At 36.8% G+C, this 16872-nt stretch overlaps 1 protein-coding gene across 3 annotated transcripts in view; it reads left to right on the top strand.

The window, feature by feature from the left end:
* RNASEH2B (ribonuclease H2 subunit B) overlaps window positions 1–15604 on the top strand; it is a 64194-nt gene extending 48590 nt beyond the window's left edge. For 2 of the 3 annotated variants that reach the window (XM_050766366.1, XM_050766369.1), the window contains one exon: window positions 1499–1644. In XM_050766366.1, coding sequence (XP_050622323.1) covers window positions 1499–1615 — 117 coding nt within the window. In that variant the 3' untranslated portion in view covers window positions 1616–1644. Of the gene's footprint in view, window positions 1–1498; window positions 1645–15087 lie in introns of those variants that run through there. The other variant, XM_050766368.1, reaches the window with a different exon arrangement.
* The last annotated feature ends 1268 nt before the right edge of the window (window positions 15605–16872 follow it).

A 16872-nucleotide genomic window follows, 5' to 3' on the forward strand; every position in this document is an offset into this window, starting at 1 on the left:
TTTTATTCTTGAACATTGCTGCCTGTCAAATTAGGCTACATTTGTTTAACTGGAAAGGTTGTCTTTCCAAATGCTTATGGCCTATTTGCATTTTTGCAAATTGTTGGTTCCTGTCCCTTGCCTGTTTTTATGTTGAGATAGTAATGTTTCTCTGTTGCTTTGTATGAGCTCCTTCTAAATTAAGGCTATTATACACTTTTCATGAAATACAGGACACAAACTTGTTTTAACCTTTTCATTTGATTTTTTAACAGTGTTAAATTTTTCTGAGGATTAAGTACAGAAATTGTTTCCCTTTATGATTTTTCCATTGTTTTTATGCTTAGAAAGGCATTGCCTATCTCAAGATAAGTTAACTTTCACTTAGATTTTAAAAATACTAACTCCCCTTTGAGTTTAATGTTTTTTAGAACTGTTATTCTTAAATCAATGTGTAATTTATTTGGGCATATGGTATTGGGGATAGTTCGATTTAAGATCTGCCCAAATAGCTAGTTATCCCGATGCTGTGTCAGCAGGGACGTTGTCAGTTTCTCTGAGAGAAATCTTTGTGCCCCGCCCTTCTGTGTGAGTGCCACTTACTGTATCCACTTGAGCACAGCATGGGGAGTGTCTTAAATGCAGAGATAAGTCTGAAGCAGACTGTTGCTTTGCACCATTTAGTCAAAAATAAGCCTACTAAGGAGTGACTGAATGTGAAAAGCAGAATTGTGGGAATCATATACTGTGCCTCTAAAAAATACTTTGGCAATGACTTTGTCTTACAATTCCCAGGTAGACAGGTGGTTTTTTGTTTTTTGATTCCCATCATTTATGCTTCTTCCAAACAAGCTGTGGTGCATCTGCATCAAAGTTAAATCAGCTGCTACTTACCTTCTGCAAGTGCTTTATATAAGACATGGAAGAAAAAAATTCAGTGACCAGAGAGAGAGAGAGAAATGTACAGGGCAGAATTATTTGGAGTCAGCTTTTTGGAAAGTATTGCTTTGTTGGAGGAAAAATAAGGCAGCTATCCTGCTGGTCTGGGATGCTTTGCAACACGAGTCATCTTTTGAATATCATGGGGTTGTCCTTGGTTTCCCATGGAGCAAATGAATGAAATCAGATGGTAAATTGGTGTGAATTATTCATCAAGTGGTAATACAAGGCTGTAATTCCTACCTCTGACAATTGCGGCCTGTGTCAGTTCCATTGTTTGTGTTATTGCACTTTATGCGCCCTCCAGAATTATCCACCCCCTCTCCAATGTAAACCATTGGTTGGAACATTCTGCTCCTTAGAAGGCGGCAGTTTTGTCTTCCACCTCTTTTAACATATTCTGTCTCTGAGGTCCGAATTCTGAATAGAAATCAGAACTTTTTCACTCCCTTATGAAGCCTGTTAGTGGGGGACGCTTACCTTCCTTAATGAAACTTGAGACATGCAGTCTCCTTTGATTTGCATGTATGATTAATAAATGTTACATTCATAACAATTTTTCTCTCATTTTCATTAACAGAAAAATAGCAAAATGACTGCAGCTCAGAAGGCTTTGGCTAAAGTTGACAAGAGTGGAATGAAAAGTATTGATACCTTTTTTGTTGTAAAAAATAAAAAAACAATTGGAAAGGTTTGAAACTTTGATAATAAAATCTAGCAAAAATATTTGCTTTTTACATGTTTCAATTTGTGCTTCCTGACCATTAATGACTACCTTTGATGGGGGGAAGGAAGAGGCCAATTTCATGTTCTCTTAAACATTTATTTGCATTTGGTTTTTGTGTTCCTGAACGAAATATGGGAAAGTAATTGTGTAACTTCATGGCTATGGCCTTTTGGAGTCTCATCTGAGATAATGAAAAGTAATCACGGAAAGAGAATTAACATATAGCGTCAGGATTTTCTCAATAAACTGACCTGTGACAATGTTAGAGTGTATGACTGTTTTTTAATGCAACTTTGCACCCAGTAGGTATAGTAATAATATTTTTAGTATACTGAGGGAAACTGGATTACAAAACTGTCAGGTAAATTATTACTTTTAAAAAGGCTTTAGTTTTTGGTAAATTTGTTTAATGGTGTTTCTCTGTCTTTATGAATACATGTTCTTTGTAGAAAATAGAGAAAGTAATAAAATAAGAATTTCAATCTCCCATTTCTTCATTACCCAGAGATAATATATTTTCTTATAACAATTTTTAGAAGGGAATTACAGTAATTTTATGACTTTTTTTTTTTTCAACTTTTATTTTAGACTCAGGGGGTACATATGCAGGTTTGTTACAGAGCGATACTGTGTGATGCTGAGGTTTGGGATGTGATTGAACCTGTCACCCAGGTAGTGAGCATAGTACCCGATGGGTAATTTTTCAAACCTGGCTCCTCTCCCACTCTCCCTCCCCTTGAAGTCCCCAGTGTCTATCTTTGCTATCTTTATGTCCATTTGTACCCAACATTTGGCTGTTACTTATAAGTGAGAACATGTGGTATTTGGTTTTCTGGGTTTTATTTGTTTGTTTGTTTTTTGCATTAATTCGTTCAGGATAATGGCCTCCAGCTGCATCCATGTTGCTGCAAAGGACATGATTTCATTCTCTTTTAGGGCTGTGTAGTATTCCTTGGTGTATATGTCCCATGTTTTCTTTATCCATTCCACCGTTGATGGACTCCTGGGTTGATCCCATATCTTTGCTATTGTAAGGAGTGCAGTGATGAACATACAGGTGCATGTATCTTTTTGGTAGAATAATTTATTTTTCTTTGAGTACATAGCCAGTAGTGGCCAATAGTGGGATTTCTGGGTCGAATGGTAGTTCTGTTTCTAGTTCTTTGAGAAATCTCCAAACTGCTTTCCATAGTGGCTGAACTAATTTACATTCTCACCAAAAGTGTTCCCTTTTCTCTGCAGCCCTGCCAACATCATCTGTTATTTTTTTACTTTTAAATAATACCTGCTCTGACTGGTGGGAGATGGTATCTCATTGTGGTTTTCATTTGCTTTGCTCTGATGATTAGTGATGATGGGCATTTTTTAATATGTTTGTGATCACTTGTATGTCTTCTTTTGAGAAGTGTCTGTTTATGTCTTTTGCCTACTTTTTAATGGGGCTATTTGTATCTTATTGATTTGTGTAAAGTTTTATAGATTCTGGATGTTAGTCTTTTGTCAGATGCATAGTTTTTCTCACTCTGTAGGTTGTCTGTTTACTCTGCTGATACTTTATTTTGCTGTGCAGAAGCTCTTTAGTTTAATTAGGCCCCCACTTGTCAATTTTTATTTTTGTTGTAATTGCTTTTGAGCACTTAGTCATAAATTGTTTGCCAAGGCTGATGTTGAAAAGGGTATTTCCTAGGTTTTCTTCTAGGATTTTTATAGCTTGAGGTCTTACAGTTTTTAATCCATCTTGAGTTAATTTTTGTATATGGTGATAGGTAGGAGTCCAGTTTTATTCCTCTGCATATGGCTGGTCATGTATCCCAGCACCATTTATTGAACAGGGAGTCCTTTCCCCATTGCTTATTTTTGTTGACTTTGTTGAAGATCTGATAGCTATAGGTGTGTGGCTTTATTTCTGGGTTCTCTATTCTCTTCCTTTGACCTATGTATCTGTTTTTATGTCAGTACTATATTGTCTTGATTACTGTAGCCTCGTAGTATAGTTTGCATGGGTAATGTGGATGCCTTGGATAATGTGGATAATGTTGGATAATGTGATGCCTCTGGCTTTGTTCTTTTTGCTTAGGATTGCTTTGACTATCTAAGCTCTTTTGTGGTTCCATATGAATTTTAGAATAGTTATTTTCTAATTCTGTGAAGAATCACATTAGTTACTTTTTTATAAACTTTATTTTGTTACTATTTTCCCAGACTACTAACTCTTCTTTATAAATATGGTTTTTTTTAATGACAGTGTAATTTTTGATTATTTGAATATTTGATTGTTTAACAACCATGATCCTGTTTGGACATTTGGATTATTCACAAATGTTCAGTGTTTGAAGAATCAGATTATAAGTAAATATTTGTCCACATCTTTTATTGTTTCCTTATAATGGATTTTTGGATGTGGGCTTATTAGATTTTCAAATATATATTTGTGGGAATATATTTCATGGAAAGCTTATAGACTCTTGCACTCTAACAAACAGTGGGTGTGAAAGCTTAATGCCGCCTTGTTAGCACTGGTTGTTACCTTTGGAAATAAGTGAAAAAACATTTTATTGTAGTTTTAATTCATTAGTAGTGATTTTGAACATTTTTTCGTACTTACTAATCAATTGTCATCTTATAGAGAATTGTCTTTTATATTCTTTGCTACATTATTAGAGTATCAATATTTTTCTTATTGACTAAAAGTATTCTATAGCTTAAGGACATTAATTTTGTCTACTGTGTTTGTTGTAAATTTCTTTTCTTGGTTTATACTTTGCCTTTAATTTTGCTTATGATTTTTGACATGCAGGTATTTTTAGTTTTTATGTAGACATATATACATAAACTTTTCCTTTACACAGATATTGTGCTTAGAAAGATATTTCATTTTACAGGAAATTTAACTAGACACTTTTATTTTCTTCTGATTTTTTAATAGTTATATTTTTGGTTCTTTTTTGGTTTTTTTTTAGATGGAGTTTCGCTCTTATTGCCCAGGCTGGAGTACAATGGTGCGATCTCAGCTCACCACAACCTCCGCCTTCTGAGTTCAAGTGATTCTCCTGCCTCAGCCTCCTGAGTAGCTGGGATTATAGGCATGTGCCACCATGCCTGGCTAGTTTTGTATTTTCAGTAGAGACAGGGTTTCTCCATGTTGGTCAGGCTAGTCTTGAACTCCCAACCTCAGGTGATCTGCCTGCCTTGGCCTCCCAAAGTGCTGAGATTACAGGTGTGAGCCACCACACCTGGCCTCTTTTTGTTTTATATTTAATTACTTAAATCATCTAGAGAATGTATAATTATGTTTAAATATGTTGTGAGGTAAAGCTGTAATTTAATTATTTTCTCACCAGTTTAGTTTTTCATTTAATCTGTAGGGTTATTTTGTCAAATTCTCGGAGTAAGTTCCAATGGAATTTTTATTGAGATTTTGTTAGATGCATAACTTACTTTGGGAAAACAAACATCTTTACAAACTTAAATATTCTTATTTGGGAATATAGTATTTATTTTTATTTACTCAAATCTTAAGCATACCTTTCACTAACATTTGGTTCTTCATCTTCAATAGGTTCTAGACATCTCTTTGTAGGAGTATGTGTAGATATTTTCATTGCTATTAATGAAATCTGGTTTTTTCCAGCTAGGTCTATCAACTGGTCATTTTGTGGTAAAGTTTTATATTTTTATATATTTATCTTTTAAATAACCAGTTTACTAAACTATTAATGGAAAAATTTTCCATTTTATTTATTTTGGGTTTCAGTACATAATATAGTATGTAATTTAGTTTTTAAAAATTGCATGCAATTCTTTCTAATAGTTACACCTCTTTTATTATATTTTTTACATTATATTACATGGGCTAGAATATCCGGAACAGTATTAAAGAGTAATAATAGCTGTCTGTGTCTAATTGGTGATTTTATTGATGTGCTTTACCATTAATTCTGACACTAGCTGTTGCTAATATGATAAAGAATATCCATCCTTTTATACTTAGTTTCCTTAAGGTTTAAATTAGTAATTGGTGTTGGTTGTTATCAGATATCTTTTTGGCATCTATTGAAGTGTCCATAAAGTTTTTACTACCATCAAACTGTATCTGAGTGTCTGATAAACTCCCCCTGGCAGTAAAGGATCAGTAACACAGTGGATGCATCCTATCTTTCTTAGCCTTTGTCAAATATAGTTTTCAGTTAGACTTTCTACGCTTTTATTAAGGAATTTTGCAGCCATATTTATAAGCAATGCTGCTGTTAGGCTTTAGCATTAGAATTAGGCTAGCTTTCCTTTTTTTCCAATATTCTGGAAGGATTCATTTTGCATTATGATATTTTATTGCTGGAAAATGTTTAAGAATCTTAGAGGTAAAACCATCTAGCACTGGAGCCTTTTTGTTGTTGTTACAGTTTTTTTTAATCTGCAAGAATTTCTCATCTGTTCTTTGTCTTACTCGACATTTTTGAGGAGTACAGGGTAAATATTTGCTGGAATATTTCTCATTCTAATGTTTCTTTCTGATTAAATTCAGGTCATACTCTTAGGGCACCTACAGAAGCAATATGTCTTTCTCAGTATACCATGGCAGGAATCACAGTCTATCCCAATATCAGTGTTGTTGATTTTGATCACTTGATTAAGGTGCTGCCTACAAGTTTTTCATTGTGAATTATTGTTGATTATTTTTGTAATTAATAAGCAATTTGTGGGTAAGTATTCTGGGACTTTGTAAGTATCCTATTTCTTATCAGATGTTTGCCCACTAGTTGTAGGATCTGATGATTTTCTAACTTTCATATCTTCTATATTTATCAATTGGTATTCTTCTGTAAGGAAGAACTTTCCCTTTTCCTTGCTTCCTCACTCATTTATGGATTCTTAACAGTATGGCTTTATAGATTTTTATTTTGTCCAGTGGGCTGTATTACATTATTATTATTAATTTTAATGCTTTTAATGCTCATGTTGTTTCAGAAGAGCTAGTGGGAGACCCTTCAAGCTGACTTCTATATCTTTTGAGTATGTTTCTATCATTCTTTAATACATTCCTACTTCTGTGACTGGAGTTTCAGACTCTTGCACTTTCCCTGTGCAAGCCCTGAATCCACCTTTTTTTCAAGGAACGCTGGTTCCTTTCAGGGAAGAATGGAGTTTAGAAACCAAGATCTAGGCAGTAGGTATGCTCATTGCTATTGGTATGTCATTGCTTAGGAGCCAACACTAGGAAATGTGTGTGTGTGTGTACAACATGTACACACACATATATACACTATATACTCATATCAACATTTCTAAATCTATCCATGTATCTATCAGTATTTATCTACGTATGTGGTTTTTTGGTAGATTCCCTTTATCAGGCTGAGAAAGTTTCCTTCCATGCCTAGTTCACTGTGAGTTTTTATCATATATGGGTATTGAATATATAGGTATTATCATATGTAGATATTGTCAAATAATTTGTATCTATTGAGATGATCAAGTAGTTTTCTTTTTAATAAAGGAATGTCTTTTAATATATGAATTATAATTATTGATTTTTGAATGTTAAACTAACTTTGCATTCTTGAGATAATCCCTACTTGGTCACAGTACATTATTCTTTTTATATGTAGTATGAGCGGTTTTTTTCCTAATATTTTGTTAAGTACTTTCGTATCTCTGTTCATGAGGGATATTGGTCTGTGGTTTTCTTTACTTGTAATGATTTTGTCTGATTTTGATGTCAGGGTAAAACTGGGCTTATAAAATGAGTTGGGAAGTATTCTTTTATCACTTACTTTCTGAAAGAGTTTGTGTGAGGTTGGTGTTGTTGCTTCCTTATATGTTGGACAGAATTCACCAGTGAAGCCATTTGGATCTAGAATTTTCTTTGGGGAAAACTTTTAAATTACTAATTCAATTTCTGTAATAGATGAAGAGCTATTCTAATTTTCATTTTTTTTCTTGTGCCAGTTTTGGTAATTTATATCTTTCAAGGAATGTATCCATTTGATCTAGGTTGTCAAATTTATTGGCATAAGTTGTTCATCATATTTTTATTATCCTTTTAATGTCTGTGGATCTGTAGTGATGTTCCCTTTTTCATACCTGATGTTGGTCATCTGTGTCTTCTTTTTGCTTTCTCTATTAGTATAGCTAAAGGTTTATCAATTTCATTGATCCTTTCAAAGAACCATTGTCTTCTGGCTTGCATAATCTCTGATGAGACATCTATGATATTTCTTATATTTCCTCTCCTTTACATAATGTATCTCCTCCTCATGGCTTCTTTTAAAATTTTCTTCTTTATTACTAGTTTTCAGCAAGTTGACTATGATGTGTTGATGTGATTTTCTTTTTGTTTATCTCATTTGGGAGTTTATTAAGCTCCTTGAACTTTTGAATTTTTAATTTTCATCAAATATGGAAAATTTCTGGCCAGTATTTCTTTAAATACTTTTTTCTGTTCTTTCCTCCCTTTTCTCCCTATCCCCTCAGCTTCTGGGCCTCCAATTTCATGTATGCTGGAACACTTGGTATTGTCCTCCAGGTCCTATCACTGAGTTTCTGTTTTGTTGTTTGTTTATGTTCAATTTTTAGACAGTTTCTCTTGGTGTATTTTCAAGTTTACTTTGATTTATAGTATTTCATCTTCTGTTAACCTTATTTAATTTTTACTTTAAATATTGTAAATTTGTTTTCTTCTTTTTTTTTTTTTTTGTGATGGAGTTTCGCTCCTGTTGCCCAGGCTGGAGTGCAATGGCGCGATCTCAGCTCACTGCAGCTTCTGCCTCCTGGGTTCAAGTGATTCTCCTGCCTCAGCCTCCCGAGTAGCTGGGATTACAGTCATGTGCCACCACACCTGGCTAATTTTGTATTTTTAGTAAAGATGGGGTTTCTCCATGTTGGTCAGGCTGGTCTTGAACTCCCAACCTCAGGTGATCTGCCCACCTCGGCCTCCCAAAGTCCTGGGATTACAAGCCTGAGCTACCACACCCGGCCTTAAATATTGTAATTTTTAGTTCTAGATGTTCCATTTGGTTCTTCTTTATGTCTTCCCAGATCTCTTATTATGGTTGCGGTTTTCTTTAAATGCTTCAATGTAGTTAAAAAAGCTACTTAAATGTCCTCATCTGCTAGTTCTATTATCTTTGTTATTTTCTGTCTTCTAGGTCTGTTTTTTTTCTCTCTCTTTTTTACTTTATTTTGAAATCATTTTATACTTATAGAAAAGTCACAAAAATAGTAGAGTTTAGATATGACGTTTACCCAGCTTCCCTCGATGTTAGCATACATAACCATACTACAAGAATCAAAACCAGAAAATTTACAACCTTATTGTACTTTCACCTATCTTTCCACTAATACTTTTTTAATTTCAGAATTCAGTCTGTGATTCTACATTGCATTTAGCTGCCACATCTCTTCAGTGTTTTCTAACTTGTAAGAGTCCCAGCCGGGCACGGTGGCTCACTCTTGTAATCCCAGCATTTTGGGAGGCCAAGGTGGGCAGATCACCTGAGATTGGGAGTTTGAGATCAGCCTGACCAACATGGAGAAATCCTGTCTCTACTAAAACTACAAAAAATTAGGCGGGCATGGTGGCACATGCCTGTAGTCCCAGCTACTTGGGAGGCTGAGGCAGGAGAATCGCTTGAACCCGGGAGGCGGAGGCTGCAGTGAGCCGAGATCGTGCTATTGCACTCTAGCTTCGGCAATAAGAGGAAACTCCATCTCAAAAAAAAGAGAAAGAGTCCCTCAATATTCCTTTGTCTTTCAATGACCTTGACACTTTTGCGAGTACTAGCCAGTTATTTTATAAATGCCCCTCAATTTTTGAGATACTTTGAAACTATGTTAATATCCTATTTCTCTTATGATCATTTCACTATACTACTAACTAATAATACTAATAGTAACAAACACTTCATAGCATTTATGTGCTTGGCATTGACCTAAGCACTTTACATATAATAACTCATTTAATCCCTACAAAAACTATAATTGTACAGTGCCATACAAGCCAGAATATTGACACCCACCCAAAAGGCAAAAGATGAGAGGAGGAGCTGCTTAAACACCTGCATCATTATCCCTGTTGAAAGTAAGCTTCTTAACAACAGGAACTCTGTGCCATTCAAGCTTGCATCTTGCATGGTGCTGAGCACACAGTATGCGATTGGTAAAGGATGAGTACATGATAGTCAGATAGGTTGAATAATCTCAGCAATATTCTCACTAATTGAGACTTGATTTTTCCAGTGAAGTCGAGATCTTTATCTACCTTTAAAGTGCCTAAGCTGTTTTCTGGCTTTCTTTTGGGTCCTCGAATATGCCAAGCTGTTTCCACACTGGTGCCTTTGGATGACTGGTTTGTCTCTATGTGCCTTTTTCTGAGTCTTCACAGGACTGGCTCCATCTTGTTATTATCACTTATCTTAATCACTCTTCCAGAGACCCAATCCTTGACCTTCCTCCCCTACCTCCACCCAGCTCCTACTCAGTACTCTCCAAACCATTTTCCTGCATTACTCTCTGCATAGGACCTTGCCTGACTGCTTCACATACAGTCATGCCTGGCACAGCAATGTTTTGGTTGATGACAGACTGCATATGTGATGGTGGTCCCATAAGATTATAACAGAGCTGAAAAACTCCTATCACCTAATGAGTTGTAGCCATCACAACCTAAGTTGTAGCACAATGCATTACCTTTTCTATGTTTAAATAAGTTTAGATATACAAGTACTTACTATTGTTTTACGGTTATTTACAGTATTCAGTACACTAACATGCTATACAAGTTTGTAGCCCAGGAGCAATCGGCTGTACCATATAGCCTAGGTGTGTAGCAGACTACACCATAGGTCTGTATAAGTTGTATAAGTACACTCTGTGATGTTCACACAACAACGAAATTGCTCAACAACACTGTTCCCATAACGTATCCCATCAATAAGCAACATATGACTGTACATACACAGCACCTAACTTGGGGTTGTATACAGTAGACCTTCAAAGATGTTTGCTGCATGAGAGAATTAACCAACCAACCAATCCATCAATCCGTTCTGGACACCCCAGACAGGTGTTCAGCAATACAGTGTTGGAGTCCTTGACAGCCTTATTGCTAAACCTTGAACTTCAAGAGTCATTCTGAGAATGAGTTTTCTGTGATGCGTTAGTATTTGAAGTCCAAGGACTTATTCATAAACTCACTCATAAACTTGTATGGGCCTTAAATTTGTGTGTTAATGTTGCTGGTAATTAATGAAATAGATACAGTCTTTAATCTCTCTGGATAAAGGGCTGTGAATTTGCTTCTGTCAGTTGATTGAACTGCACTTGCTGGAGTCATTTTACGTAGCACTTAGAGATTATTTATATTAAGCCCACAACCTAAATTATTGCAGTTTGAGAATATGTGTGGTCTTTATAAACTCCTTGTATTCACAGGAGCTTGAATAAGAGCTCATGTTATGATTTAGCTACAAATTATTTGGGAATTTGGAAAATTGGCAATTTTTTTTTCTTGCCTATTTGACTTTACCTTTGATGCCAAGTTGAAGATCTCACTGGCAATGTACAACATTAACTGAGTTGAATAATAATTGAAAAGTGAAAAACAAAAGGTGTTACACATACCAGGTGCTGTTTTGGGGAATAATATTAGGAACAAATCCATGTGGGTTTATATTTGTACATAAAATGTTCATAAGCACACATATATACACACAAACATAAATGCGTATCCACATATGCACAGATACAGACTTATATCTACATATCCTGTCCTTTAAAATTATTTAAGGAATTTCAAACTAGAGCCTTTTTAGACTCTCATGTACTAAACATTAGGATACGCTAGCCTACTCGAATCCTTTGGCCCTTTGCTTCTCTTACTTAGATCATTTTTCTTTTTGATTAATGTGCCAAGTTTGGGAAAACTTCAAAACATTTCTACAAACTGCAAAACCACTTGGGTACACAGACAAGAGCCTCCATCTTTTTCATCAAACCATAAATTTTTTTTTTTTTTTTTTCTGAAAGAGATCCCAGGTTACCAACATTCTTTCCTTTTTTATGACTAGTTTATCTTCAATTTAAATTTTTCTTGTACTCTCAGATCCTGTCATCTTTCAAGGTTTGTGCTTCTCGGTTCTGCACTGCCAAAGAGACTCTGTAAGGCTTAAATTGGATGTCAAGTGGAATTGTCTTTTGTTTGTTCAAATCGATTTCATATTGTGCTGCTGTCCGTTCCCAAAATCATAGTTCTCTTATTTGAGGCCTAGCAAGACACAAAGGCAAGCTCGAAGTGAGAACCTAAAGTGTACCCATTTACCTACTAAATGTACAGTGTTGTTTATATTGTATGCAAACTTCTGACAACAGTAAACAGATATCTTAATCTTTAAAAACACAAATAAAGTGAAAAAAGGACTTCACATTAACCATGTTTCAGTACTAAAAAGACTAATTAATACAACGTGGCAGGATTGGTCCTGGTTGTAGTCTCAGTTCTGCCTCAATTCTATGAGGCGTGGAGGAGGTCACTGGTATCGCTGGGCCCCAGTCACCTCTGAGCATGAGATAGGACTACATCATCAAGATTTTTTATGTCTTTCCCTCCAGTCACTGGTGCTTGGGGAACCTCATCTCCTTTATACCTGGGAGGAAAGTGCTTTTAAAGTTCGCTTTCATGCAGTGCTTACCATATACTAGGCACTCCCCTAAACTCTTTAGATGAACTAGCTCATGTGTTTTGCTGGAAGAAAGTCTGGAAGAAAATACAACAAAATGCTCATGCTGGGTTTTGGGGTGTCCATGATACATGTATATGTATATTTCTTTTCTTCATTTTCCAAAGATTATTTCACTTTGCAATAGAAAGAAATACAAAGAACACAATTGTTGGAAAGTAATAACAAAGACTGGCAAAGTGCTTTGTGATTTTTTTTAAAGCACCTTTGACATGAATTTATGTGTTTAATCTTTCCAGGAGCCATATGACACAAAGGGTATTATTTCTCTTGTTTTGCAGTTGAAAAAGGGAAGGTCAGCTCATTTGTCCAACATCACACAGCTAATGAATAACTGAGCCAGAACTTGAATTCAGGACCTCTCACATCCAGACTCCACTACATCAAATTCCCTTTCCCCAGGGGCCCTAACTTTGACGCTGTTACATTCTAGACCATCACCTCTTCACCAGATAGGAAAGACAGCCTTTTCACATAGTTTAGGAGTTGACTTTCTCTGTTCTTAAAGCTAATCTAACTTGACTAGCCGCCTTGTATTACATATTTTCTCCCAAACACCCCTTTCTCTAGGACTAATCCAAACTTTGGCAGTCTTGGGAGTTAGCTATGTCATAGTCAGATCTCTTGGAAGACAAAGAGCTCCAGGTCTAGAGAAACAAGTGGGAGGGTGTTTTCCAAGTGTGCTTAGAAAATGTTTATGGGCTTTGTCCTCATCTGAATAATCAGAAGAAATGATTTGATTTTTACACCTTGGTATACACTCTGAGATTACATAGTCCTGAGGTTTACATATTCCTCAGAGCCATTAGACTGACCAAAAGGACTCCTCCCTATGTTTCATAGTATTTTTACAGTTCTCACAGCAATCATTTATCAGTATTTAAATTAATATTAGCTGGGCACAGTCACTCACTTCTGTAATCCCAGTACTTCGGGAAGCTGAGGCCAGAAGTTCAAGTCCAGCCTGGACAACATAGCAAGACTCTGTTTCTACAAAAAAAAAAAAATTAAAATTAAAAATTAGCCAGGTGTGGTGGCACACACCTGTAATTCTAGCTACTTGGGAGGCTGAGGAAGGAGAATTGCTTGAGCCCAGGAATTCAGGGTTATAGTGGGCTATGACTGTTTAACACTCCACTTCAGCTTGGGTAGCAGAGCAAGACCCTGTCTCTTAAAAAAGTAAAATAAATTAATCTTTACAACAACCCTCCGAGCTAGACTGGAAGGAGGTGGTATCGCTGTTTATTGATGGTTCATGTGAGGTCATACAGACAGTAGGTGGCCGAGCCCAGGTGCCCAAGCCTAGCCCTCATTCCTTTTTTTTACCCAAGGTTCCTATTCATACCATTGTCTGTGTAGCTTATGACCATTTAGCCTTAAGTAATCTGTTTTCATAGCAAATTTTACTTTAAGAAAGGAAAAAAAATCACATTTATTCTGCTACATTATGCTTTATTCATAATGAATCTGCAGGTCAATTTATCCTCAACGGTGGCAAGCCAGAATTTAAGTAAAGCTTCTACTTAGCTGGTACATTTGCATGTCAAATCTTTAATTCAGCTGTCAGTGTTTTAGCATTTACTGTACTTTCATTAATAAATGTTATTTTGATGGTCTCAGGCTAATCAAGACTATTTGAAATGGGGGACGGCACCAAATGAAATTTACAGAGAAATCAGAGCTTCTTCATGGACTTTAAAAGAATTGTTGCTTTACACGTGTTTGATTCAGAATGCATGTAAAATTAAAGTTAGACATGTTGTTAGTTCTTGCATAAACAAGCAAAAGAAGCTAAGGAATCAACTTAGATTTATTTGTTCCTTTAAGAGCATGTACTGAGCACCTCCTGTGTGCTAGACATGTTCTAGATGGTAGAAACGCAGATATCAACATGGCAGGCAAAAATACCTGCCCTCAAGAATTTCCATTCTAGAGTGAGTAGACAGATGATATCTCAAGTAGTGCCAGGACCTATGGAAAAAGCTGACCAGGCAGGGCACTGAGTTCTGAGGAGTGAGTGGTCAGAGAAGGCCTTGCTTCCTTCTTATCCACATTCTGGCATAGGAATTTAATTTCCGTGTACATTTTTTTTGGTAACATATAGCTCCAAAATAAGTTATTTTTAACTTTACACTCAATAAAAACCAACTTGTAGTAATTAAACTTGTTCAGTACATTCCTCACAGGGACATGAGGTGCTATTACTTCTATCAGCAACAAGTATCTGCTTATCTATTTTTTATACATTGTAGTCCACATAAGGCTTTCTACTTTTTATAAAAGGAACTGCCTCTTAAAAAAAAAAAGAAAAGAAAAGAAAAATGGTTTAAGAAGTACTCATCTCCGAACATTATTTTCATGCATTTCTTGTATTTTATTTTTTTTTCCTATAAGATAGTGCCCATCCCATAAGTTTGGGCCACCCCAACATTATATTTCCCTGCCTTTGAATATTTAAAGAAAATATACTTCTTGGTGTGCTCTCCAGGAGCCTGCTATGAACCCTAGAATGAGATCTTGGAGGCTGGCCACGATAGGAGCCCCTTCTTGTATCTGAGGTCATCTCTTAGAAGCAAAAATGCTCAGCTCCCCTCAGGACTAAACCCGCCAGCCCTGCGTTCTGTTCTAGGAGCTGCAGATGGTGCTTGGGATTTCAGGTGACTGTTTCTCCTCACCAGGACACAACACATGTTTTCCTTTCCTCTCTAGATGGCAGCACAAAGACAGAAAAGGGGCAAGTGACGGTGGTGGCTCCACGCAAGGCTTGGCGGTTTTCCCTGCAACTTCAGACACTCCCAGAGGGCTCGGACTTTTTCTTCTGCACTTTCTGGAAAATTGCCAAGTGCCAAAAGGTGTATTTTAAAGCGCTAACTGTAAATGCTTTATTTCTTTGATGAGTCCCACTAGTCGATGTGGCAGCAGCATTCCTCCCTGGAGCGCTCAGCTAGGCGGTTCTGTCCGGGAGCTTCAAAGCATCCCAGCTGTGCACCTGTTCATAGTCTGAGGACCTCAAGCTTTGGCATGTTTTAGGCATGGACATGGTGACTTAAAGTACTTGATTGTCTTGATTTCACCCTGAAAGCTTTGGCAAACCAAGTTTCAACCCTTACTTTAAAAACCTGACACTTCTTTACTCCATGTCAATTTGGAAGCTTCTAATTCATAAATATGCCTAAACATCGGCATTTTATCTCTCCAGGAGTTATTAAACATTTCTTCCTTTTTAAAAGATTTGTCCAGTATGTGTATTATTTTATTTTTCAGAGTAAGGACATAGGAGATGAGGGAAGGTTGGAAGTAGATGCCAAAAAGTGATTTGGTGGGGAATCTGGCGCGTCGTGAATATGTTTTAGCAGGCAGTGGGAGGTTTTGTGCAAAAATGTCTGCGGATTTGAGGTGGCTTGTCCACTTGACATGCAAGAGGAATGTGTGGGTGCTGCTCAGCTGATCTTCCCGCATTCACACAGGACCCCAATCTGCTTCTTCAGGAAATAATTTTGTTTCCGAATCTCTGACTACAAAGATTATTAATAATTAGACCCTAGTTCTGGGACGTAGTCTACCATTTTTCCACACCTCCCTTCACATGTAGAAATTTTTGTTAGCCTCAGGGACTTTTAAAATTCCTGCCCTTCTATAGTGGACAAGTGAATCTTCCTTCTGCAAAAACCAAAGCCACTAGATTCTGATGATGTTCAAGTTTGTCACTAGAGACCCTGCTCTCTTACCTGTGCCCCGAGTTTCTGTTCCAACACTTTAAATTCAAACACCTAACATTACAAGATTTCATTCGGTTGTTTTTTTTTTTTTTCTTTAAATCACAAGTAATTCATGATACATTCTCACAAAAAGCGAAGGCAGAAGTGATCCCCACGTCCCACTGCCAGCAGTGCTCAGGCTTCCCTGGGTGACTGCGTCCTGGGCCCTGACTCAGGTCTGTTTCTTAGTTATCCACTTTCCCACTTCCAGTTTCTATCTGTTTCCTCGCAGCCCGAGCAGCCCTACAGTCACTGTTCATGTAGTCCATTTCATCGTTTCCTCTAAGAATCCAATCCTCTTGAGCTCTCCTTCAGAAATACCTCATGGGGAAAATTAAAAATCAGACAAATCAAGAAATAGAAAACTCCAGCACTTGAATAAGCCCTTTTCTCTTTTTTGAGACAGAGTCTCGCTCTGTTGCCCAGATTGGAGTGCAGTGGTACAATCTTGGCTCATTGCAGCCTCTGCTTCCAGATTCAAGCGATTCTTCTGCCTCAGCCTCCCAATTAGCTGGGATTACAGGCACACACCACCATGCCCGGCTAACTTTTTTTTTTTTAAATTATTTTTTAGTAGAGATGGGGTTTCACCATTAGCCAGGCTGGTCTTGAACTCCTGACCTCAAGTGATCTACCCGCCTCAGTCTCCCAAAGTGCTGGGATTACAGGCGTGAGCCGCCGTGCCCAGCTAGCCCTTTCTTCTTCATGCCCACTGCCACCAAGCATAAGGCTGTTC

This window comes from Macaca thibetana, chromosome 17, assembly GCF_024542745.1.
Source record: "Macaca thibetana thibetana isolate TM-01 chromosome 17, ASM2454274v1, whole genome shotgun sequence".
NCBI classification, from domain to species: domain Eukaryota; kingdom Metazoa; phylum Chordata; class Mammalia; order Primates; family Cercopithecidae; genus Macaca; species Macaca thibetana.